General features: G+C 38.8%; 1 protein-coding gene across 5 annotated transcripts in view; it reads right to left on the bottom strand.

The window, feature by feature from the left end:
* The window catches only part of LOC130197732 (piezo-type mechanosensitive ion channel component 2), a 73,614-nt gene that overhangs the window by 20,131 nt on the left and 28,679 nt on the right, over nucleotides 1–24,804 (bottom strand). For 2 of the 5 annotated variants that reach the window (XM_056420586.1, XM_056420588.1), the window contains exons 9-28: nucleotides 23,918–24,037; nucleotides 22,817–22,852; nucleotides 21,777–21,894; nucleotides 21,007–21,188; nucleotides 19,413–19,649; nucleotides 18,823–18,943; nucleotides 18,106–18,299; nucleotides 16,884–17,029; nucleotides 15,708–15,881; nucleotides 12,119–12,402; nucleotides 8,625–8,785; nucleotides 7,456–7,632; nucleotides 7,213–7,335; nucleotides 6,470–6,670; nucleotides 6,178–6,382; nucleotides 5,281–5,382; nucleotides 4,996–5,161; nucleotides 1,391–1,634; nucleotides 1,052–1,166; nucleotides 232–379 (exon numbers count right to left, since the gene is read on the bottom strand). In XM_056420586.1, the coding sequence (XP_056276561.1) occupies nucleotides 232–379; nucleotides 1,052–1,166; nucleotides 1,391–1,634; nucleotides 4,996–5,161; nucleotides 5,281–5,382; nucleotides 6,178–6,382; nucleotides 6,470–6,670; nucleotides 7,213–7,335; nucleotides 7,456–7,632; nucleotides 8,625–8,785; nucleotides 12,119–12,402; nucleotides 15,708–15,881; nucleotides 16,884–17,029; nucleotides 18,106–18,299; nucleotides 18,823–18,943; nucleotides 19,413–19,649; nucleotides 21,007–21,188; nucleotides 21,777–21,894; nucleotides 22,817–22,852; nucleotides 23,918–24,037 (3,254 nt within the window). Of the gene's footprint in view, nucleotides 1–231; nucleotides 380–1,051; nucleotides 1,167–1,390; nucleotides 1,635–4,995; nucleotides 5,162–5,280; nucleotides 5,383–6,177; nucleotides 6,383–6,469; nucleotides 6,671–7,212; nucleotides 7,336–7,455; nucleotides 7,633–8,624; nucleotides 8,786–12,061; nucleotides 12,403–15,707; nucleotides 15,882–16,883; nucleotides 17,030–18,105; nucleotides 18,300–18,822; nucleotides 18,944–19,412; nucleotides 19,650–21,006; nucleotides 21,189–21,776; nucleotides 21,895–22,816; nucleotides 22,853–23,917; nucleotides 24,038–24,804 lie in introns of all 5 variants that reach the window. The other 3 variants (XM_056420587.1, XM_056420584.1, XM_056420585.1) reach the window with 2 other exon arrangements.

The following is a 24,804-nucleotide window of genomic DNA, read 5'->3' on the forward strand; positions in this document are numbered from 1 at the left end:
TGAATGGGGTCAAATTAATCCTAAGGCGGGGGGAGGGTGTAATATTGATTCGGGTCAAAATTACCCTAAGGCAACACAAGGGTTAATACACATCACCGGTTCTTTACACGTTGTAAAGCGTTAGTCCTTGTAGCATCAGTGTGCTCTTGATCAGATTCGTAGACCTCTTTCACAGCAGCTTTTTAACATGTCATGTTACATGTCAGTAACATTTCCGACTCAGCTGCCTACCTGCACGCGAGGATCTGCGACGCTCTGATATCAGCCACCACGTGGAGGAAGTAGTAGCTCATGAAGACGCGCCTCTGCAGCAGCAGGAAGACAAAGCAGATGCTGTCCCAAATGATGCCGGCCTCGCTGCTGTTCAGCTCACATATCTCTAATGATTGGGGAAAGTGAGGACATTTATGAGGGTTAATTATCAAGAATGTCAATGTAGAATACATGACTAAAGAAGCCCTGAGATGCAGGAGAGAAGAATATTGGTGATACATTCTTTTTAAGTCTTATCTAAATTGTGTTTTCTCTGGTGTTGATGACATAAAACCGGTGAACAAAAAGGTTTTGCCAAAATAATCTTTCTAATTTCCTCCAAAAAAATCATCTGTAAGACTGGTGGGGGAAAATAGTTTGACCAAGATATAAAAGGGTTACATTTGACATTGAAAACATGAATGCTTTAAATTCTATTAAGAACATGGGATATTTTTTACAAAACCTTGTTCTCCAATCATAAACGTAGGAGAAATTAATTTAGATCAGACTGAGAACATGGGTCACCAGAATGTTTTTTTTTCTTATCTATTTTTTACTTTTATTATTTCTAAATGTGCATAAATCTTACTGTTTTACTGAATAGCGTGTGTACATATTTATACTCACTGTAAATCCAGTAAGATTAACACAGAGTCTGCATTGAACTCATTGGCTCTGAGAGATAAGCCATAAGTGTGTGGGTATAATTTCAGCTTCTTGGGAAACACACCAGCATGTCTAGTTGTTGACAAAACATGGATTTGTGCTGAAGAGGTAAAATGTTGAGTCCACTCACTATTGTTTTCTTCGAAGTTAATCTTGTATTCCTTGATGGTACAGACCAGGCTGAACAACTGGACAAAGCCGCATTGATTACGAATCAGAGTGTCGATGTAGCCACAAGCCAGGATCTAAGAACAAGAATACTTATGTCATATATTATATCTCTACATATCTTTAAGATCTTTGATTTCACATATGGTATGAACTAACATATTGAGAAGAGAAGTTTATAATAAATGTGGTCCATTCATGCAGACATAGCTTTTAAAATCTAAACATTATATTGACTGTATGTACTTTATGAAGGATTTTCTCACGGAGCTCGATATACAATTTGAGATAGACGACTCACCGACAAAACATTCTTCATGGTGATTACAAAGATATTGTAGGCGATCAGGAAGTCCCAGTAGTGGAGGATCTTTTTGATTGGTTTGAGCAACAGCTCACCACCAAAGAGCAGGAAGTAGAAGCAGGCCACCAGGTAGCCCATACAGAAGATGCTGATCCGCGTGGTCCCCGTGATAAAGATGATTGTGAGGACAAACCAGAACATGTAGCTAAACATGATGACCTTCAGCATGTCCAGGTAGGACCTAAAGAAGAGAAAACAATACGTCAGCACTATTTTTCCAAAAATAAACAAGCTCAACAGGTAAATTAGTTGTTTTTAGGATGCCTCCAAATGTCAGGTAAAGTTCACTGTCGGGGGGAAAAAATGTCGCTTCAATACCCGGAGGTGATCTGACATCAGTAAACGTAACATACATGCAGCAGAAACGGTTTCTAAAATAGCGGCACTGCCCGTTTTACCTGGAACAAATATCTGCTCATCAGTTGTAGCTCTCACTTCTGTTAAATCAAGGATGAAGACTTTTCTTTTTTTAAATAATTTCTTACACTGCACTGTTTTATTCCTGTATTTTATACATGTATTTCTCTTGTTCAGCTTGATTTTATTTTCTATTCTCTTGGCTCTATAATGACTGGTTTAATTGTATTTAAATGTTGTGTTTTCTATACTTTGTCTTTAGTCCTCCGATGTTTTATGTGAAAGACTTTGAATTGTGTTGTTGCTGGAATATTCCATATGAATAAACTTGCCTTGGGATGTATAAACATTAGAATATATTTACATTTTACTATCAGCGATGTTGTTGCAACACAACTCTGGTTCTTCTTCTCGGAAAATTCTGAAATCTTTCCTTGATTTTTTTTAACCAGCCGATGAGGTCTGTGTGACATAACGTGGACACAGCATCACGTTCAACAACTCGGCAGGTTTGTGATGTGAAGATGAAGCTCTCAATTGTTGCTATTGAGAAAGTTGATTCCTTATGGTTGAAAGTAAAATGATATTAACTAAACTAGTACACATTAGAGGTAGTGCCCTTCACTATTTATTTGTATGCTATGTTTTACTTCTACTCCACTACATTTCATAATATTGTACTTTTTACTCCACTACATGTATTTGAAATATGTAGTTACTTTACAAATTCAGATGATCCTTATTTATCATCTGTAGATTAAAGTAAAGTACACATTAAAATACAATACAATTATTTACTATACAGTATATGCATCTGAAATCAGCTTTTACATTTGGTACTTTAAGTATATATTGATTCTACTACTTTCTACTTACTACTGAGTACAGTAATTTTACTTGTCACAGAGTGATTCTATACTTTTCATATTAGTACTTTCAACTTAAATAAAAGATCAATATACCTCTTCCAACACTTGCTGACTTCAATTTAATTCTTATCGCATCTCAATTAGTTTGATTTGCTTTTTCCAGAGCCATGTTAATCACTGTTTTTACCCGGCAACAAAACCAAATCCATAACGCAAACTCCAATTGACAATAAAGATGATTACATGTGCTTGAAAGCTCCAGAAAAAGCCAGAAAGTAAACCTTGCTATAAAAAAACTACATTTTCCAAGTCAATAATGAAATGTTCTCGCCCACTTTCTCTTACATATATCTACAAAAACATTTAACCCAAATCTGGCTTTTTTTGTGTATGTGGAAATAACGAAATAATTCTGCTTCATTTGAGATTGGGCAAAGTTCATGAGCACTTGAACCTGGGAGTAGATGGCATGTATTCGGGCCAGCTGAGCTAAATCTCTATGAAGGAAGCATGCTTACCACATCATAAAAGTCAAAACAACATTTCAGTTCATTCTGTTGCTGTGTGCATGATCCGCGCATCAATATTTAGTGTATCACTTAGTGTGCTCACCGGTAAGAGTTTGATCAATGAACGGGATCCAGAGCTGAAACCCAACACCTGTCACTCAGCACAGATACGTGTACATTTCACACACCTGTGTGTCTAACATGCTAAAAGCATGTGTGTGGAGCCTGTGTTCTCATGCGAAAGACCGTTAATGTGATGAGTGGAGTGAAAACATAGGAAGCAACGGGCATTAATTTGATGGACCTGGGGAAAACACGGGACCACAACAACAGCTGCACTGTTTAGGAAGCATCTCTGATGAAGTGGGTTCGGATCGGACAACACGTTGATGGGCCGGAATACTGAGTGAGTGTCCTTCTTCATCAGGGAAGAGAATACCTTTTTCCATACTTAAAAGCTATTTATTGAGTTAGAGTACAGGGCAAAAGCATCTGAGTCGTGGAGTGAAGGACAGAGTGTTTTTGAGGATTATGGATCCCCCCCCCCGTATCCGTAATTCGATCCTAGAGAGAAACGATGGAATAAGTGCAGAGCTGCTGTGGCGTGGACAGACGGGCTGTACAGCTCTCTTTCTTTCTACTCGGGCTTGTTGATGGACGCAGAGTGCGTTAATAAAAGACTTGTCCACTTTGCACATCAAAACAGTGGAATGTGAAGAGCACATAATCAATGACTGTGGACAGGTCAGGATGCTCTCGCTGTCTTTCTTACTCACTCTCTATTTCCTTGCCTCTCAAAAACCCTCTCTTCACCCTTTAGATATTTATGTGCAAAATCAGTATCTGGCTCTAGATGAAAATATCGGACGACAGCCAAAATTCTGAATTCTGTATAGACACTGGGTATTTAATAACAGCTATCAATACGCTGCTGTCATCTGCATTACCTTTATTTATCTAGGATGAGGGATTTGCTGAGCGAGTATGTTCTTATTCAGCACCACTCCACACCTCTCCTCTACAGTTACACAGTTAGCTGCCAAGTGCAACAGCAGTTTTCTACTGCGTTGACCTGTGAGCTGCTCGACTGAACAGGAAGCACTGCATGTGGTCGTTGCTGAAACTCGGGAGAATGATACCTTTGTTTTATGTTTCTAAATCCTAAACCTGCAAACATCTGTTACTGGCCTGCTCCACTCGCTGAGCTCAGCGCTCTACTTAGTAACCTGGCTCAATAGCGGCACCCTTTTTCTTTTGAGCATGCATTAATTGAAGAGGGGGGGGGAGGGAGTTGAGATATTATCACCTTTTTAGCCGATATGGCAAACCAGTTTGTTCTCATTCCCAGGGCGTCAAATGCTGAAAAACAGCTCTTTAACAACTCCAGGCCAGTGTACTATCCAGTAAACCATAAACCAGAATAGAAATATCTACACGGTAAAACGTCAAAGTTAATGTTTTACTCTTAAAAAGGTATAAACAAAGCTTTTAACTGTATGTACACACTATACGAGACTAAATGCTTAAAGCCAAGCTGCTTGTTTTGATAGCATTTCGCTTTTGACTTAATTGTCGGCATCTAACCTCATTAAGCATCAATTAAGACGGCTACTTCACTTCCTTTCCATTTCTGTGTCTTGTTGTCCGATCTAATGTATGTGTTGAAACACAAGTCTGGGATTCAGTGCCCTAAGCTCTATCCATGATGGGATGATTCCCGAGAGGATTTCTTCATTTATGTTTTCAAACATACTCGGGCCACTGCTGCAGTGTAATAGTAGCATCACTTTAGTGTAAGTGCTTGTACCGGCAGTGAATGAAGTCGGGGACGGGGTTGTGGATGCTGAACGAGGCTGCGTCCAGATCTCTGCAGATCTCCACGTTGTCTCCAGCCATGATGCGAACCGCCGCCATGTTTTCCTCATCAAAGACCTGCCTCTGGAGAGAGGCACACAGCAGCAACATGAAGTCATCTAGAAAAGAAGAGGAGAGACATCTAAGTTCTACTGAGAAAAAGCTTTTCAATAGTAGAAACTGTAAGGACAATCAACAGGATAATAACCACTAAATATATGTCAATTAGAAAACATACAGATGAGGAACGATGGATTGGGTTGGGTCAGGAAATCTGGAATATAGAACCACTTGACCACTTTGGAGTCTGTATGAGAGTTGGGAAACCTCCAGGGATACTCTGCAATGAAAACGTGCACCATTATCATCGGACAGTCATTTATGTGAAAACACAATAAAAGGTGATTGTCAGGTCTATTGTGGAGCACAGGACTAAAAATACCAACCCAGTCGCCAGAATAAAATGTTGACAGATTTGTTAAATCTCGACGTGTCTAAATCAAAAACACATTTCATATCAAACACCCTGTAAACATTAAAAAGTCTCAATTGTTTTGAGGTTTAAGCAACACAATTATTTGGGGAGGTTTAGTAAAATATCCTGTTTTGGTTTAATATGGCTGTATTAATTTGGTTCCTATTCATCCACTGCAATCCAGCTCAACCTCCTCTCTACGCAGATGTACGCAGACTTTGATTAAACGGATTTGTGACACGTCAAATCCAAACGTTATCCAGGAAAAAGTTTGTTCTCTCGAAAAAGTAATTGACGACGCATTTTTTTAGGAGACCCGGCTGAGATTTGACGTGGTAACAAATCAAAGATATAAAACACAGCGGAGCGTTTGTCATTGTCAGCTTCTTAAATGTGAAAATTAGCTGCTATTATTTATATCATTATTATGTTTTCAATATTGTGGGTTTGGGAATATAAATTTAACAAAACTAGAAATTCAAAGATGTCATTCGGAATTTGAAATGAGCATTCGTCACTATCTTTTCACATTTTATATACTATGATAACACAATTGACTATAACAAAACATTGTAGATTAAATTAATAATGACAAAAGTAGTTTATTGTGGCTTAAAATCTTATAAATAAGTACAAAGTGGCCGAGTTGGTCACACAAACCTTTACAGGCTGCTGGGGGGAACCCGATGCAGACGAAGTACTGGAAGGTGAGCATGCAGGCCAGGAAGAAGCAGTACTTGGGCCAGATCTCAGCGATGGCTTTCCTCCTGCGTCTATACATGACTATGATCAAGGCAAAGCCGTGAAACATGGCGAAGAAGTCCATACGCTGCCCGATAACGTTCACCCCCAACAGCAGGCACGTCTGAGAGAAACACGCAGGGAACACAAACATGAAGGGATGCTCTCAGATACAATCTGAATGTATTTAGCTCCTTTCACTTGTCTCAACCTCAAGTCCAAACTTGTAGAAGAAGTAGTTGATGAAGTATTTGACGAAGCTGACGATGCCTATGTCCAGATGCTGCCGTGTGATGCCGTGGAAGATAATCCTGGTAGCGGGAGGCGACAGTTTGTTTCTCAGTCTGAAGTATTCCTGATGCCGATAAATGCTCACTTCGCACGCCAACAGAGCCAGCATCAAGAGGTTGTTCTGCACAGATGAAGAGTTTCTTTAAATATGTATTAAGTATGTGTTGAATAAAAATAACTAATTGGTCATTCATCAACAGAAAAAAAAGACTTAGGAGCCGTTTTTTACTTTCTAATTTCTGGCAACTTGTGATGGAAATTGATCATATTTTCTGACATTTTATTCTCGAAAGCTGAGTTTAATTGTAACTAAAGTTCATCTGACGTTTTCTTAATCTTAGCATCAATCATTCAATGAAACACGGGATGAGTAATTGATGTACACATGATCAAATGAGAGCTTTAGAGATGCCGAGAGGCAGATTTTGTAAGCTTTGGACAGAGCCAGGCTATCTTTTTCCAGTCTTTGTGCTAAGCTAAGCTAACCAGCTGCTAGAGAGAACAGATTTGAAAGTGGTATCAAGTCAACCTCCTCTTATAACTATTCCTTTAACAAATTCCCTTATGTTCATGATCATAGTTTCATGAATTGTTCTTCCCTTGCTGTGATGGCATTAGGTGTATGCTGCAAACGTCCAGCTGAGGAACGTGTCCACTCCTCACCCTGAGATAGGCCAAAAGGTCAGGAGACTTCTGCAGGCCGACCCAGTTGGCTGGATCCACTGGTGCTTTATACAGCAGAGAGTCCTTCATCATATTAATCTGATTATCTGTGGAGTTTTTTGGCTGTGGAAAGAAAATATAAAAATATATTCCTTTTCAGCAAAGAATAGTAGCTAAAGATAACGTTTAGCCGTATGTAGTGTCGACAACGACAGTCAAAAAGCATGTTCTGATTGTATTCACCATCATGCAGTTCATGGAGTAGGAATGGGGCTTTATCGACGTCAGCTGGTAGAACATTTTACATACGATGATGACACACGTCCAGACAGTGCAAACACTGGAGGCAAGGGGGCGGTACTGGCTGAAGGGCAGTGCAAAGGCCCATGAAGCCAGGAACACATAGTTTAACAAAGACACCTGCACAGGACACAATAAAAGCGATGAGGACAGAAAAGACAGCTCACATATACATCTCGTTTCCACCGACATTCTATTTCTTCTCATCCTCCTCCTACGACGACTAGTATTGTTCAAACACGTTGAGCTGGCACATTATATAAAAAAGGTGAAAAAGTGAAGAAGTCCAAAAAAAAGATCATTACATTACATTGATCTAAGTCTATAAAATAAGAGTTTTAATAAGAATCTAAAAGCTTTTTCAGCTTATCCAGACAAAACGTCTTAGTCAGTTTGTGCCAAACTCAAAGAGCTCTGATGGCAAGAAAACACTCATTACAGTTCGCCCCAATACCACCAGACTATTATCTGGCAAGTTTGCAGTTTTACAAAAAATCCTGGTTTATTTCAAAATGGTTCAAGTTGACACAGTGATGCAAGAGAACAAGTGAGACTGCAAGAGCAATACAATCCACCAAGAAAATGTGAACAATGCCCAAAGTACCTGTAGGTACTTAAACATTTCACATTAAACAAACGCTTCTCCCGTCCAAACATCAGTAACTACATCTATCAAGCACGCAAAAAAACAAAAACGTTTAGAAATAATATATAGGATTTTCCATTGTTGAAGTAGCACAAGGGAAACACAGATGCCTGGAGAGTAAACTTGCCCACGTTTTGACTTCCTGGGTTTTCCAAAGTCGAAAGGACAAAAAAAAACGAACTGTAGATTATAACCTTACCGACACATAATTATTAGGACTGTTGCTCAAGATTTAACAAAAACTGAAAACAATATAGCATTTGGTTGAATCAAGGCCCAGATTATTCCTTGCAGGACCATCTGGACGCCTCATCTACCACGTAGGAGGACGTGCATGCCAACGAGAATCTAAGCAGTCAACCCCCAGTCTATCAAACTCAAACCCGATTGATAGTGTGATTTCCTGTTGTTGTTGTTGTTGCAGATATTGATCATTGTTGCACATTGTAAACTCAAGCTTTCGTACCTCTTTGACAGAGACCATGACAATGTAGCAGGACACGATCTTGATGATGTGGATCTCCAGTATCCACCAGATGAACAGCTGCAGTTTGTTGAAATAATCAAGGAACTTGAGGAAGAGCACCGTCAGACGGTCGACCACCAGGTGCCATTTGTTCTTCATATCTGAAGATGCAGAGACAGAAAAACAGATACACGTGAATGGAAAAATAGCAGCACTGAACAAGTGCAAATGGAAAATGTTTTATATCCTAATTACAGCAGTAACTGTTTGAACACCATTATTCCTCCACCAGCATTGGAGCAGACTGATAATATGGTTATATGTTTTGTTTCGTAACTAATGGGAACGTTTTTTTTTATTGGTGCAGTATTGAGGGAGGGAGTGCGTCGCATACGGCAGCCACTGAATTTTCAGCCATGACATTGAAATTATTTTAGATAAACAGACTCTGCCACCAACACTAACACTCATATATTTGTCCATTATATATATATATATATATATAAATATTAGTGCTGTGAAAAATAACGCGTTAACTCAGTTAATTCAATTACAGGTTTAACTAGTTTTTTTTTTTTTAACGCATTTAACGCATGCGCAGAATGAGCTTCCAATCCGTCTGTTGTTGGTCGTCGGGACGAAAAAAAAGTCACTTGCAAAATGAGCTTCCAATACACCACTTCAATCTGAACTCTGTCCGCTCTCATGCAGACGGTCGTGCTGTTCATCGGTAATGATCCTTCCGCAGGTTCACCTACGGAAACCTTGTTACGACTTTTACTTCCTGTAGATCAGGGTCTCAACACGTCGATCGCGACCTGCCAGTCGATCGATCGCCAGTCGATCGCGGTAGATCGCATGACATTAGAAAGATTGGCCCGCCCCGACATGTTCTCTATAGCGTCTTTGTTCTTTTATTAAACTAAACGTCTGTTGTTGATCGTATCTCCACAGCAGCATGTCATTTCTGTCTCTTGCGTTGCGTTAACACTTATCGATCCTCCGCGCGCCACAGAGCTCCGTGCGCGCAGCGGGACGACCGAGCGAAAAGTCACTTGTCAATCTGTCCACCTTTAGATTGTATCATGGTGGAGTTAATGGTTGACAAACAAGAGAAAAATGCTAACCTCCTGTTTAACCCTCCTGTTACATTTACATTTTACATATTTTACCCTCGGGTCAATTTGACCCAGCAATTAAAACTCCAGAAAATTATTAGAATTAATATTGCTTCCCAAGTTTAAGTGTGAGGTACTTTATGTTTGTTTGTTGACTACCTAAATAGCCCTTTAAATAAATAAAAAGTTGATATTTCTGATATGTTTGACACAGTGAAAAGAACAAAACCCAAAGAACACCGACATTATACATTGAATGGGGTCAAATTGACAAAGGTAACAGGAGGTAATTCTGTTTAGGATGAAGATGTATTAATGTTCCATATGGAAGAAAACTGCTAAATAACTGCTGAGTTGCAGCACCATTGTATAGAAGAATGTATAAATGTATATATCCGTCTTTTGTCATAAATCTCTATGTTCTCACAAAATATACCGAGAATATGTGATTAATCATGATTAATCATGATGTGATTGATTAATCCGATTAAATTTTTTAATCGTTTCACAGCCCTAATATATATATATTGTTTGGGATTTTTGTTTCCCTCTGCGACTACTCTGTTTAGTTGTATTGTTGTTTTTAATGTGTTGTTCTGTACACCGACTGAAAAAGAAGTGCAATTATTTCATATTTGCCAGTTACACTGAAAATGCAATAATCAAAGAATTGATTTGTCCATCAAAAGGTAATACTAAGTAATCAGTTAACCAAAACAGCAAAAAGAAAAACAATAATGAAATTTTCTTGAATGTTGATTTTTTTCTATTATGATCAACTGAATACTATTGAGTTTTGCTGTATCTGAAAATGAGCTTTGGGAATTATAATTATTTAACATTTTACAAGCCAATCGATTAAACAAGAAAGAATCTGTAAAATTACTCGATATAAATATTCATAATAATATGAATCATACATCTCTAATTCACAAGTGGTATACACATTCATTTCAATCCAGTAAACATACACATCAGTAAAGAAATTACAAATGAATTAATAATATAAGAATTTTTGTTTGCATTAGAAGAATTAAATGGGTGTGACATGTGACAATCAAGTCAACTTTACACCTAAACATGTGTTTTACATGTATTATGAAACTGTGAAATGAATGTAAATGTAATATTTTCCAGTATGCAGCATGTCAACATACAATCTGTATTAACAAGCACGTTTGAAAGTGTTGCTTTAATCACCTGAGCATGACAACTTAATATTTGGTTTTATATTCTCACAAAAGGATAAAAACCTCCAGCCAGAGTTTGGTGGGCGTATGTTTTCACAAAATCTTCGGTTTTAATAGAGGCCCCATTGTTTGGATAAGAGAGCTCTGAGAGGACATATAGCTCAAATAGCTTGCAGCTCATTATAAACGGAGAGGCCCTGCAGCGTTGTGTTTTATCACCTATTTTATTTTTCCGTGTATACAAACAGCAAAATAATTTAAGACCAGTCTGACTATCTACGTAAATATGCTAATAGTGCTGCATTCGTTGGCTTTTGCGTGCGATGTAATGGCCGAAAGTGACCACTTGAGCTGCACTCTGTGACAGCACAGACAGCCAGAAGTAAATCTTACTGAACCCAGAAATCTCCAATACAACAGATGTGTACAGCTTTACTCCGGATGATTAATGGCTGGCTGGTGAGAGCGCAGGCAGCAGATACTTGGACAGCAGACTGAGCTTCTCTCAGAGAGCGTTGGCCTCTAAAGACTGTATGCAACATGTGTCTTTTGAGCAGACTGAAGATATACAGGCTGCGAGAGATCTGAGGGAAAAGGCCTCGGTACCGCTGGAGAGCAGCACAAGTCATCCTCAGCTGTAAACACGGTGAGGAGAAGCATGTGTGAAGTTTCAATGTCATTTGGAGGGAAACGCATGAGACGTGTTTAAATACAAGTCTGAAACGTGATCAGCAACACAGACACTAGATGAGCATTTTTATTGTCATATGAATTGGTTTTGATATTTGTTTGTTCTTAGGCACATTAAACACTTCCCATTCACAACCAGCGATGCACCAGTTGAGTATAGTGTTTTCGTTACTCCAGTTTGGCTTTATTCACCCACTGCTACCAGGTCCAGGTTTTGTGCACGAGTCGATATAAACTGATGAGGAGGGAGGACGACTAAGTCAAGTTTCTGATGGAGATACATATTGTTGCCACTCTTTTGCTTCACATTTACACTAATATTAAACTGATATATTGTCTACAAGACTTTGATAGATGGTCTGACTGGTGAAATGATTAACAAAGAAAATACTCCACACATGAACTTATAATGAAAATATTAGTGACTTGCACCCCTAACATATATTCAGTGTCTTGGTGGAGCTCGTGGAGCGGCTGTGTTGCAGCTGCTCGGTACCTGAGCTCTGCTGCTCGGTGCTCGGGTCCGGCTCGGTCCGCCCGCTGCAGGGCTGGCTCTCCTCGGTGCTGGACTTCTGCTTGTCGGACATACTCCTGGGCTTCTCGTCAGTCACATCAGTGTCATACATCATCACCAGCAGGGCCTGGTGCTTCTCCTTCTCCCACTCTGCCTGCTCCCCCTGCTTATCCTGTGGTGATTGCTCCTCTCTGGACAGTGTTGGCTCCCCCGAGTTGGCGCTGAGCACGGTGAGGTCTGCCAGGCTGCCATCCGGGTGCACAAGTCTGAGGACATGTCAATAAGTTATGACAGACACGTGCATGCAGAGTCACACATACATCTGTATCTCTATACATATGAGGACCTAAAATGACCTGATGTTCTACTTTGGTGCATTTATAAGAGTCTTTCTTTCGGGGGCGGCATTTGGAAATACTAAGTAGCAGTTGGCAAAAGTCTCACCATACAGGTCCATTTAGTCGCTTTTCTTGAGTCATTGATCAAATCACACAATCATCCAGTAAATCATTAAGTTGATTCAGAACTGGTGCAATGCGTGGTGTTGGCGATGGGCTTCTAATGTGTAACTTCAGGACTACTTCGCAGAAGGTTAAAATGTAAAATCAGTAAAATGTGGTCTCAAAGCCACACGATCACAAAACATGGGGATGATTCAGGTAGGAATATATTTTATACTTGAATTACTGTCATCAATTATAAAATATATAAGTTAGGCTTTGACCCTTTTTTTTAATTAAACACTTGACCTGCTCCTTTATCATTCTAACTTGACAACATGCTAAAAACAAAAATACTCCCAATAACAGTGAAGTTAACTTTCACTTATTCGAAAGCTATTTGAATTTGATCTTACTGCTCACTGAAACCAAGACAGGGAAAAGAATCCACCTATTGTTTCCACATGATTTATCATGTCTAATTTCCTTACATCTTTTTGAAGGCATTCTGTCCTCATAAGTATATAAATACAACATACATTCATACATATGACTCCAGGTGGTTGTCAAAAGGCTCTGATGCAATTGTTTGGATGGGAATCACCAGCTGTGCCCACTAACTGACCAGCACAGCAGCATTTCATCAGGCATCCGATCCATAAGCAGTGCACATTCGTTCTGCATTCTTTAAAACAATCTATGTTGTCGTATTATTTTTGGTATGGTGTTTGAGGATTTTTTTCTTCTTGCAGCAGAATACGAGTAGCATCTGAAGGGAGGCATTAACCCTTTAAATTCTTCTCAGGCAATGGGGAAAGGTCGGGTTTGGCTTGCATGAACTGGCCGCATATCAAGGCAAGCATTGTCATGATCCAGTGGTCACACTTACTTGCTCGGTTGAGTGGGAATTTTTTGCTTGATGCTGCTCAGAACAATAAAGTTACACAGAAGTCAAGGTGAACAGAGAGGAGAGACACCAACAAAGGCAGGCTGACACTGACACTTGAAATCACTTGAAAATATAAACGTGGTTTTATTAAAGTGCATGAAAACTGGCCAAAAGGCTTGTGTGGTTTGGAGTAGGAAAGCTTTTTCAGGAGGAGGGTGATGTTCTGGGAGTCAGTGCAGAGAAGTGGGTGTGTGGCAAGATACTGGGAGGGAAGAACAGTTCTTTACAATTCAAACATGCTTGTTTGACAGTCTGTAAAAAGTGGAAGGGTTTTTTGAAGGAAAAAGACTGGGCTGGGTTTGGAGGGATGGTAAGATCCAGAAAGATAATAGTGAGCCCCAAAAAGAAGGCTACAGGCAAAATAATAATACAAAATAACTGAAAACAGACAGCATTCATGTCAAATGCCTAAATTCCAGTAAGATATTTCGGAAGATCATCAACGTATCATAATCGGCAAAAATAGGGTAAGACTGATAGGTCGGCATGGGGTAGAAATGGTTGTATTGCAACAGGGAGAGGATGTTGAACTGGGAGGTGAACTGAGATAGTGAGGGATTCCACAGAAAGCGAGCAGATACCCACCTATTCATGATCAGATAGACGCGACCATTGACTTTAGCACGGCTGTGTGGAAAAGGTGGCAGAGAGAGATGGCAGCAGGTCACAGAGAGAAGCCGAGACGAGCTAAGCAAGCAGCGGCAGAAACAATGGAAAGTCCACGACAACACCACCGTAAAGTTAAACACACACCACAACGCAGACTGTGGAAATTGTAATGTTCTAACACGGAGAGCACAACAAAGCACACAATGACAGATGTGTGATGAGAACAGTGGTTATAATGGGTGTTTAACGGGGTGTGTTAAATGTGACTATCCAGAAGAGTGTGAGATGAAAAGGGATGAATGTTTTCACCTCACGCTCAACTGAGGTCTGTTAACATGCGGATATCGTCAGTAAGTATTCCTGGGGGGTGTTCTTCAGTATTATTCATCAGCGTTAAGTTTTATCATTCAGTATACGCATCTCACAGAGCCTTATTTCAGTGGAGCACATTGCACAGATTGCAAAAATACATCTTAAATCTTTTCTTTGCATCCAGATAAATGTTTTTTTTTCTTCTCGTTTTTAAATATCTGTGGGTTCTTTAAGACGACATGTTTTTATTTGTTTGAAAAAATCTCGGTAAGGGAAACGTTCCTGTTCTGTCCGCAGATAATTTTGCTTTATGTTTTTCTTTTTGTGTCTTGTTTTTAAGAGCTGACTTTTTCCAGTGTTTTTTCAAAGTGCATCTCTACTTGATACAACTAGCTCACCAAGCGCCACTCAGCTAGCTACCATTACGGCTCAGCCGGGAAGGATGCCGTTAATGTTTACATCTTGCATGATCCTCTCATACACGAGTAGATGCCCTCTTCCTTCTTCACGGGGATACTGTTGGTGCAGTTCGATATCAAGAAAATAGTTCCGACATGAAACCGCTCACAACAAAGTCTGTGGATTATCTTGAGAAACTGGGTCAAGATTCATTGCTGTCGAGTTGTTCTATTGCAACCTTAATTGATAAAAAGCACTACAGAAAATGAGATCATCATGTTTTTATCAAATATAAAATGTAGCACTACACGCTACTTGTCCCATCTGTGGAGACACTGGTACAGCTGTTCATTTATAAAGCATGTGTCGTTCTTTGTTTGTTTTTTAATTGTGGTTTTGTATGTGTTTTATTATATTTTAATGTTTTGTACTATCTGGACCTTGAGTCTGTAATAAAAGTTTGATTGAAACATTTATTTTGAAGGTGCACTATTCCTTTAAAGTGCCTTACATTACAAGCATAACTAATGGATAACTAGTCTGCACCATATTCTGCTGTATGTTTTTAAAGATCCAAAGAAATTATATATTGCTTGATCAATGTGATGTATATTATTTTTTATCATTTGTGTACATTTCTCAAGATATTTAAACCCAAAAACTGTAAATAAACTTTGCTCAGCGACTGGAATTAGATCATGTTTGTTTATGAACAACCTTTTGTTGTTACTTTTGCTAAAAATAGATGCAGTTTGTTTGTAATTCAGCTTTATGAACTTACATAAACCAGAAAAAAAAAGAGCAAAAAAGTCAACTTCTCAATTATGGTTTGAACCAAAAAAGAAAAAAGAACGTGTCTCACCTGTAGATAGTGCTCTCCTCTTTGGCCACTACAGCCTGGAGATCGGTGAGCTGGAGGAAGCGGTTATGGAAGTAGTGCAGGTGGAGAATGCACACCAGCAGGAAAGATGTGGGAATTAAAATCCTGGTAAACAGCATGGAAGCAGTGAACCTCTTCAGGCCCATGTCTTCCAAGCTGCATAGATGGGAAAAAGGAAAAACATGAGAATTGAGCGCACATCTGTTTTTGAGGTACCTGTGAGCGAGGTAAACAAAAGAAGGTCAATACAATTTCAGTTTGTTCTGTCATTGCTGATAGGTATACAGTTAAAGTTTATGTGTCACATATTTTCTTCAACAAAGTGTAAATGTATAATGTAATGTTTTTATTTTATTTAGCATGTTTCTATTCTAAAAAACATAGGCTGAACATATTTTAATAATATTGTTAAACTATCAAACTGTTCATCAAGTCAACATTTAACATTTCCATTTGACTGCAGGGGTGAGTTTTTAAAACGTTGTGTGTCGGAGCAACTGTCTTTAGAAGCTCCGAGAGGTAAGAGAGAAAAAAAAGGGGAATTAAAGAACTAAATAATAGGTGAAGAACAGAGTTTTGCCAGGATAATCTTTTACAGTTTCATTTTTTCCATCTTTGAAAACAGGTCAAAACATTTTACGTATATCGGCCACAAGAGGCTAAGGTTCACCACTACCCCATTTTCTTAATAGAGCTGAAAGCATTCATGTTTTCCCTGATGGCTCATTACTGCTGATTAAAGTACATTCTAGCCAAAAAAAGACATGAGAGCAATGGTATGTAACTTGCTAACACACAATATTATGTGACTTGTTTTTAGACTGCATGAGGAAATTAAAACTCACTTGAAATAAAATGTAAAAGCTTTTAGTCTTATTCAGAACACGTGGTATTGGTGCACTTCAACCTCTTGTGGCCAAAACGAGTATTACAACAGCAAACAAATCCACATTTATTTTCACCTGAGAGAAAACTGTTTGGATCAGACTTTAAACAAATTATCACCAGAAACAAGTTTATTTTCACTTGCCTCTCAGGGCTTCTGAAATTACCAGTATGTCTAACTGCCTGAAATGTCATCAACATATGTCACTGCACTTTTTTAACCTTAAAAGAAAATGTGTATTCCTATAATACAGGTGATTAAAAGAATCTCACGTCGATATGTTGATATTTAACGTGCCGGTCCAGAAGGTATTGCTGTCAAACTGGAAGGTGTAGACCAGGATGAGGACCAGCATGGTGTACATCACCACCGACATCCAAAAGTACTTCAGGGCCTTTCGCCACCACTCATAGTGCACCTAGAGAAGAAGAATTGTATTACATACATTTCAGGGGTTATACATTCTCTGACATTAACAGCTAATATCCATGAAATTAATTAAAGGGCACAGAGGACATCTGGATTTCGGGGGACGACTCTGTGTTTACTATGGTAACAATTATTTTCTCACGGGAATATGCATATCATAATGGTAGATTTTCAAATATAAAGGAGTTACAATGTGGTGTACTACAAGAAAGTTAATTGGGACCATTACTATTTTCTTTATTCAACAAAGACCTTCCTATTGTTCTCAATCAAGCTAGAGCATTTATGTATGCAGATGATAGAACGCTATATTTACAGGCATTATTGGAGAACTGTCTAATGCATTGGATAGGGAATTACAATCAGCTGTAATGTGGACATGGACTTTTTTTAATGTGTTTTCGTCTTTTTCTTTGGATTTTATTACAAATTTGTGTATGGACCCAGATAGAAACTAATGGGGATTACGAGTAAAAATAATAATGAAGTAGGGGTTATAAAACATTTGAGAATCCACTGTGGATTGGGAGCATGTAAACAAACTTGATGATATACTAACATTGTCAGCACCTTCTGTCTTTGGGAAATTGAATTTGGAAATTTGACAGCGTCCCACACATATGCTATGTTTGGAATAAAGACATACAGTACCATGATGAGACATTTTGTATTTAATCCAGTTTGGTTTCAAAGTGCTTTATAAGCAAAAGAGGTCAAACGTTTGTAGTCTGGAGATTTTAGCAAATAAAACATTATTTATTCTTTTTAAGTCAACACCCAAATTATTCCATCAATGTAATATATGTATGTCTGGATTGTTAATATATACATAGGTACTCTGTATTTTGAAATTCTGCATAGGTTTGAATCGTTTGACACAGAGCTGCTATAAAAAGAGGTACGCTTTCCTTCAGCATTGTGCTCTTCTTCAATAATGTGCTTGAATAAGAAGATATAGTACAATATATTTAAATAATGTGGCCTTGAATTGGAATTTTAGATTGGTAATGTGTGGCTACGTACAGAATGTGTACACGGCCCTGACAATCACAGGGGTTTTGTTACCTGGTAGAGCGCCACACAGGAGAGGAACATCATCATGTAGACGATCTTGTATACGACGATGGTTCCCTCAAAGGTGACGAAGAAGAACATGCCACTACAGATGTAGATCCAGTATTTCACCAGCAGAGCCATGACTATGTTGCCCAAAACCTGCATCATGTCTTGCTCGCCTCCCTCCTCAGAGTCCTCTTGCTCTATAAAACACAGCAGCGAATCAGAAAACTCTGCACTGATTGAAAAATACTGATTCAGTTTTCTGAATAACCGACACACACACATTTATACTGTACATATAGGAAACAACTTGCACAAGTGAAGTACAGTAGGAAGCGGAATGTGGTTAAGACTTTCCTATAAAACTGAAAACAAGAGAGGAAGGATGGAAAAAACAATGGTTTGAGATTTTCCGGACCATCTATTACTACAAATTTAAGGCAATATCTTTGACATGAACTGCAACAAATTAATCATCTAGAAACATGATGCCAGCAAGTGACGACAGTGGCTAAAGTGGTCAGGGTATGAAGCCTTAGCATTGCTCCCTCGAAAATAAACTAAAGAGTCCAATATGATGAATAAAGCTGAAGGTTTCCTCACAAAGGCAAACCTCAATCTTTTGGTAGTATTTTTGTGCACGTATGGGCTATGCTAGCAGTTTACACTGAAACTTATATTATTTCTACTATAATCTAAATAAAATACGATCGCAGGGCTCACCCTTCTTCATCTCATCCTCCACATAAACATCTGAGAGACCAGCGCTGTCATCCTTGAGTTTTTCCTCTCTCTCTGTCAGCGTTTGTCTTAGCAGCAGCCAGAAGCTCAGGAGACACATGACCTTCACACAATAAATACAATGTTTAGAAAAGATGAAATAAGAACTTATTGACTTTAGCAGAATATGGGCACGTTTCCAGACTTAAAACAAACTAAAGAATACAATTTGAGCCAGGTGTGAAGTAGAATAGCATACACATGCACCTTGTAATACACATGTAGTACAAGTCATATTAAACATACTATTGCAAGTCTGTGATCAACTGGCGTTTAACATCTTATTCTTGACAAATGTATGTCTTCGAGCCATTCGGAAATAATTAATTAATTGACTTTCCGAGACCCACAGTTAGACAGTTATTTCACTAGCTACATACAGACTATATCTGCTGCATCACAGAATCCTTCCACATATTATAGATCACAGGCTGTCACTCAACCCTAAGGTGTTGTGTTTAAGTGATTGCATTGATTTATAGTACACAGAAACACATGGCAATCTCAAAATCCAGTGTGTTTAACGCCCAAACCTTGGATGAAAGTGAGTGAAAGGGGTTGTCCTTCTTGACAAAGAACCCGAGGACTTTGGAATAATCCATGATCTCAAAACTCCAAATGTACTGGAGAACTATCAGCAGGTTGCCGTAGGCCACCATGAAGGGAGAGGACAGCATGGCGTAACGCCTCCTGTCCTTCACCATCCACAGCACGCAGGACCAGATGAGGAAGACAAACGTCAGCCAGGTGACGTAGGTGATGCTCCACACCTGAACAGAGCAAAGCACAGGACGCGCTAAACAAAGTGCTGAAACCCTGCTGTTGATGAGGCGCTCAGGTCAAATACAAAGATCATTTACAGAGGCACTACTTGACCGGTGACAAAGCTGAATATCTCATGTATTTCATTAGCGGTGGAAGAAGTGTTCATATCCAACTCATATTCATAAAAGAAAGACAAGTAAAAGTCCTGCGCTCAGAATCTTACTTTAGTGAAACTTTGTTTTCAGTATTAGGAGAAATTACTTAGTAAAAGTCCTCATTGTGCAGTATATTGTCAGTTATTTACTATTATATATGATGTTCTTGGATTCATATTACTGCTGTATTAAGCTGTATGTTGTATGTTCCTGGTAAGAGAACATAATATGGTTGTAGCGTTGCTGTCCTGTGAGAACATATTTATAAAAAGTTTCTCAACAAAGAAACACTTCGTCCTTCAGATTATTGCATATATTTAAAATCCACACAGCTGGAGATTCAGGGTTTTTCACTGGAAGAAGAAAAGGTCTAAAAACTATTATCAAAAAACTAAAGCGGTTTGATAAATGTAGTTCAGTAACAACTACAATGTATGTGTCTCTGGAGTGGAGTGGAAGTATAAAGTTGTATGAAAGGTAAATACTCAAGTAAAATACCAGTAGTTTTAATGTGCACGCGTTTGGTACTTGAACAATTTTAAAGAATGAAATACGGTTTTCAACAATAGTTTGGGTTTGTTCCAAATATCTCCACATGTATATGTAATGTAGCAGGACAATTCCCATCATGCTTTGAGTGAAACTGATCTAGTCAAGACAGATAGCGGTTAACACTGCAACTGTGGATGAACAGACAACTATCACAGAAATTAATCTCAAATTAATTATTTGCTTAAATTTTAACAGGAAAAACTAAACTCTAACTCAAATAACTGTCACAATTTCTACCTTTCCTGTAATTATGACAATTCGTATCAGTTATTTCAAAGGGAGGTTCAAAGGTAAATTATGATTGAATTAAAAGTCGAATGTGACTCTCAGAATGAAGATCCTCTCCACGCAGCAGGGAATTTAAAAGTGTCTGCATGTCTCAAGCTATAAACTGAGAGCAGATGCTCTTTTTTTTAGGAACATCCTGCCATGAAAGTGTTATTGTTTTGCTATAATGTCAAATTAAACTGGAAACAAAAACCGCAAGCTGAACAACTAAAAATCTGTTATGTGGGAATTTAATTCTCTGTTAATTAAATTCAAACTGACACTGCCCACATCGCTTAGAGAGAGTTGCTTTTACAAACCATTTTTTTATGATACATTTAAAATGTGCAGTTTTTAATGTTTTTAATGTGATTCATGCATTACTCACCATCATGGCGATGAGAGCACAGATGTAGCTCTGTTTCATGATGAAGTGAAAGATTTTGACCATCGCACCGACTCCTTTCTTCTTTATCGCATCCTCTCCTTTCTCGGACTTCTCCTCTCCTTCGTCCAACGCCAAATCCTCCGGGGGGAAACACATCTCATACTCACAATCTTCTTTCTTTTCTGGTGGGACACAAAAGCACAACAGACAGTTAGAGTAGTTACGGTACTCTGTGGCATCATAACTCTTGTTTGTGCCTCACTTTAGAAAAAGTTACTGACAACATTTGAGTTTTATCAATCTGGTTTAAGACATTGTTTCTAAAAATGGGTCTCACGGTTAATCGCAACCACATTTTTTTTTTATATGGTAGCTTACTATAATAATGTATATGCATTACAACATTTACATATGGCAGAAGTGCTAGTTTAGGATGTAACTGTAGGTAAGCCATTCTTCTAATTTGTTCTATTATGTGGCTCCTCGTCTCCTCTCTCCTCTGTCCTGTGACCCGGAAATCAAACTCATGGAAGGACGTGTCATAAAATGCATTCCGAGGAGTAAGGAGAGAGGAGCTATGAACGAGGATGAACAGACGTATTCTTTCTGAAAATCGTTTCGGCACCTGTGATGAATAAAAAAACGTGACACATACATTTTTCACATTGTGATCTAGATTAAAATGATATATCTGTTGTAAATATTGACATCATCCAGTTGGATCTTTTCAAGAGCATTTAGAGAGAAGACACAGGCGGCACACAGCTCACCTTTTACGTCACTGGGCTGGTCCAATTTATACTGAGGGGTGGAATACAAGTCCAGACAGACCGGTCCATTCTCAGTTGTGACAAAGTCAAAGGACGTCCCATTTGAGGTCGGCACAGCCTGTAGATCGTCATCACAAATTACAATACAAAGTAACTGAGGAGCAGGTTTGTTTTGAGATCGCACGGCTGTACTGCTTCCTGCCCCTCAAAGGAAAACCGGTTAAACTGCTTTTATGGGATCAAACGAATCTCCAACAGGATTCAGCAGATTGTACATGTGGCTTTTTGATAGTTTCAGTTAGTTTGTTAGCAGCTTAGTTACCACATTTTGTCTTTGTAGGGCAGTACAGGATAGTATTCTACTTTTCACACTGCACATTTGTTATAACACAACCTGCATTATAACGTGGCGGAAACAAACATTTTATAAAATACCGTTCTGTGCATTTGGAGGGTAGCAAGTGACTCAAGGAGACTACAATGAAATCATGTGACCTCCTTGCAGTTATATCGAGTTCGTTTCAACTCTCAAAGTTAGCTTTTTACCTTGGACGATTGCATTTGGACTTCAAAAATCCTTCAGAATATTAATATTATAATCTAAGTATTATAAACGTTTTATTTGCCACAGAGGTTATTTTCAGAAATAATCCCAAGGAAAGGTCTCGTGGACTTTTTGTCGAGGGAACCAGCGCGACGCAAACTTCCATGTTGGCCTCCAAAAATACGCCATCGCTGCACAACTCTAAACATCACAAACAGCTTTTTCTCTTCATGAAATCTGCCATGTTACCGACTCAAAGGCTCTTGAGCGAAGTTTCTTTGTTGACAGCGTGACAACTGGGGTGTAGTACAGTCCATACAGTGCCTCTAGTGGGAAAAGGAGCTAAACATGAAGTCTGAAACGCAGGTTAAGGATAACTCTGTTCTGAGGGTGCAGTGTGAAAAGCACTGTGCAGTGATTTATTTTCTTGCAGCAGGACTGAGGTTAAAGGGGGGTAAGATGCACATATTTAAAACACATCCAGAGCTGCCCCCACCTCAGTTGTACTGAAGCCATCCTGAGTGGAAAGGAGCTAGGAGGAGAAAAGAGCATACAAGGCAAGGTGCGTTATCGATGAGCTGCTGAAGTCAAAGGCCTCCTTGTTCTTTATAGTCGCTGATAAGCAGGAAAAAAGTCGAGCAGCACTACTCTGTATATCGAGCCCATCACTCATCTGTGTCTGCACACCCTAAAAGCTTTTAAACCTCAGGAGGTGGCCGGTGGAGACAGACTACGGACCTTAATATGGGAACAAGGTCATAACGTGTATGTGTGTGTGTGTGTGTGTGTGTGTGTGTGCGCGCATTTTTAGCTGAATGATTTCCAGGGATGAGTCTACCTTGTGTTGCCTTAGGGTCATTTTGACCCGAATCAATATTACACCCTCCCCCCGCCTTTGGGTCATTTTGACCCGATTCAATGTTTCACCCTCCTGTTACCTTTATATTTACTAACATATTTTACCCTTTGGGTTCAATTTGACGCCAGCAATTAAAACCTCCAGAAAATTATTAGAATTAATATTGTTTTCCAAGTTTAAGTGTGAGGCACTTTATGTTTGTTTGTTGACTACCCAAAGAACACCGACATTAAACATTGAATGGGGTCAAATTAATCCTAAAGCGGGGGGAGGGTGTAATATTGATTCGGGTCAAAATGACCCTAAGGCAACACAAGGGTTAAGAAGGCGAAAGCTCGGGTAAAACAAGATGTAATGTAACAGCTTGAGTTTATAGTTTAATAAAGTAGGTTTCATGTTTATTTTTTCCCATCATTGCTTTAAAACATTACAGGATTTTTTCCGTTCAACCGTATTATAATACAGCTGAAATTAATAATTTTTTTCCATTCAACATTACTGATCAGTTGTGTTATTTTGGTTTTTGGCAGACAGGCTTGTTAAAAGATTCTCAATATATCTTCATTATATTTCAAGGCTGTAAAATAAATTCTTAAACATGTGTTGATGTTTGTTTATTTTGTTAACGATGGGATTGTGTGTATGTGTTGTACAATGGTATCCTAACCGAAGGATGGTTACATCATGACCTGTCCAATAATCAATACTTTGATGGTCATGTGTGAAACCCTGACATACGTTTTTCTCATCTGTGCCTTGGCGGGATTCCCACCACAGATGCCTCTTCCTGTTGGCGGAGTTATTTGTTCTGTTTTCATCCAGATCTTCCTCCTCGCACATATCATCATCCTTATCGTCCTGAAAAAACAAAGATAGACAGTTTGGATGAGATATATCCAGCTTCGATTGGAGACTGTTTTACAGTGTAGGAGTGGCATCTTTTGGATTCCTTCGTTTTAAGTCTGCAGTCAGATATTGCATCGTCGTGTCTCGTTCCTTTGGATATTTTTACTCTTCTTCTTGCCAAAGATGAGATCAATCATATACTGGCATCTCCACTATCGAGAAAAACCTGTCAGCGGCTGATTTAAGTCTTAATCATGTTTTATTATTAGCATTGTCTAAAGTGTAAGAGCACACACAACACACACACACACACATACACACACACACACACTATGTGGAGAGCTCAATAATGCATACAGCCCTGCAGTTTTACAGGGAAATATTGACCCCTCTATAAAAACACTAATCTATAACTCCATTACAGGACAGTAGAGCTGAGCCTCAGATCACGGGATGAATTCAGTAGTGAGGGTCTCCATGATATTTCCAACATTACATGAACTTTAATTGAGAACTGCAGTAGTGGGAATTGAGAAGTTAGTATCAAAAAAATGGTGAACCATTGAATATTTCTTGGGCCAATCAGTTATTAGATATATCAGATTTGTCAAGGGCTCGTTCACCCAAAACAGATTTTCTGAATATGGTATTTAGTCATACAAATAGTTTGGGTTTCACCCATATACAGTAGAGGTGAATAATAATACAACTACAAACATTGCATTATAGCTTCATAAGTCATCACGTTTGGACCAGTGGCGTCTGAGTTGTTATGCAAC

This window comes from Pseudoliparis swirei, chromosome 8 (genome assembly GCF_029220125.1).
Source record: "Pseudoliparis swirei isolate HS2019 ecotype Mariana Trench chromosome 8, NWPU_hadal_v1, whole genome shotgun sequence".
Lineage (NCBI taxonomy): Eukaryota > Metazoa > Chordata > Actinopteri > Perciformes > Liparidae > Pseudoliparis > Pseudoliparis swirei.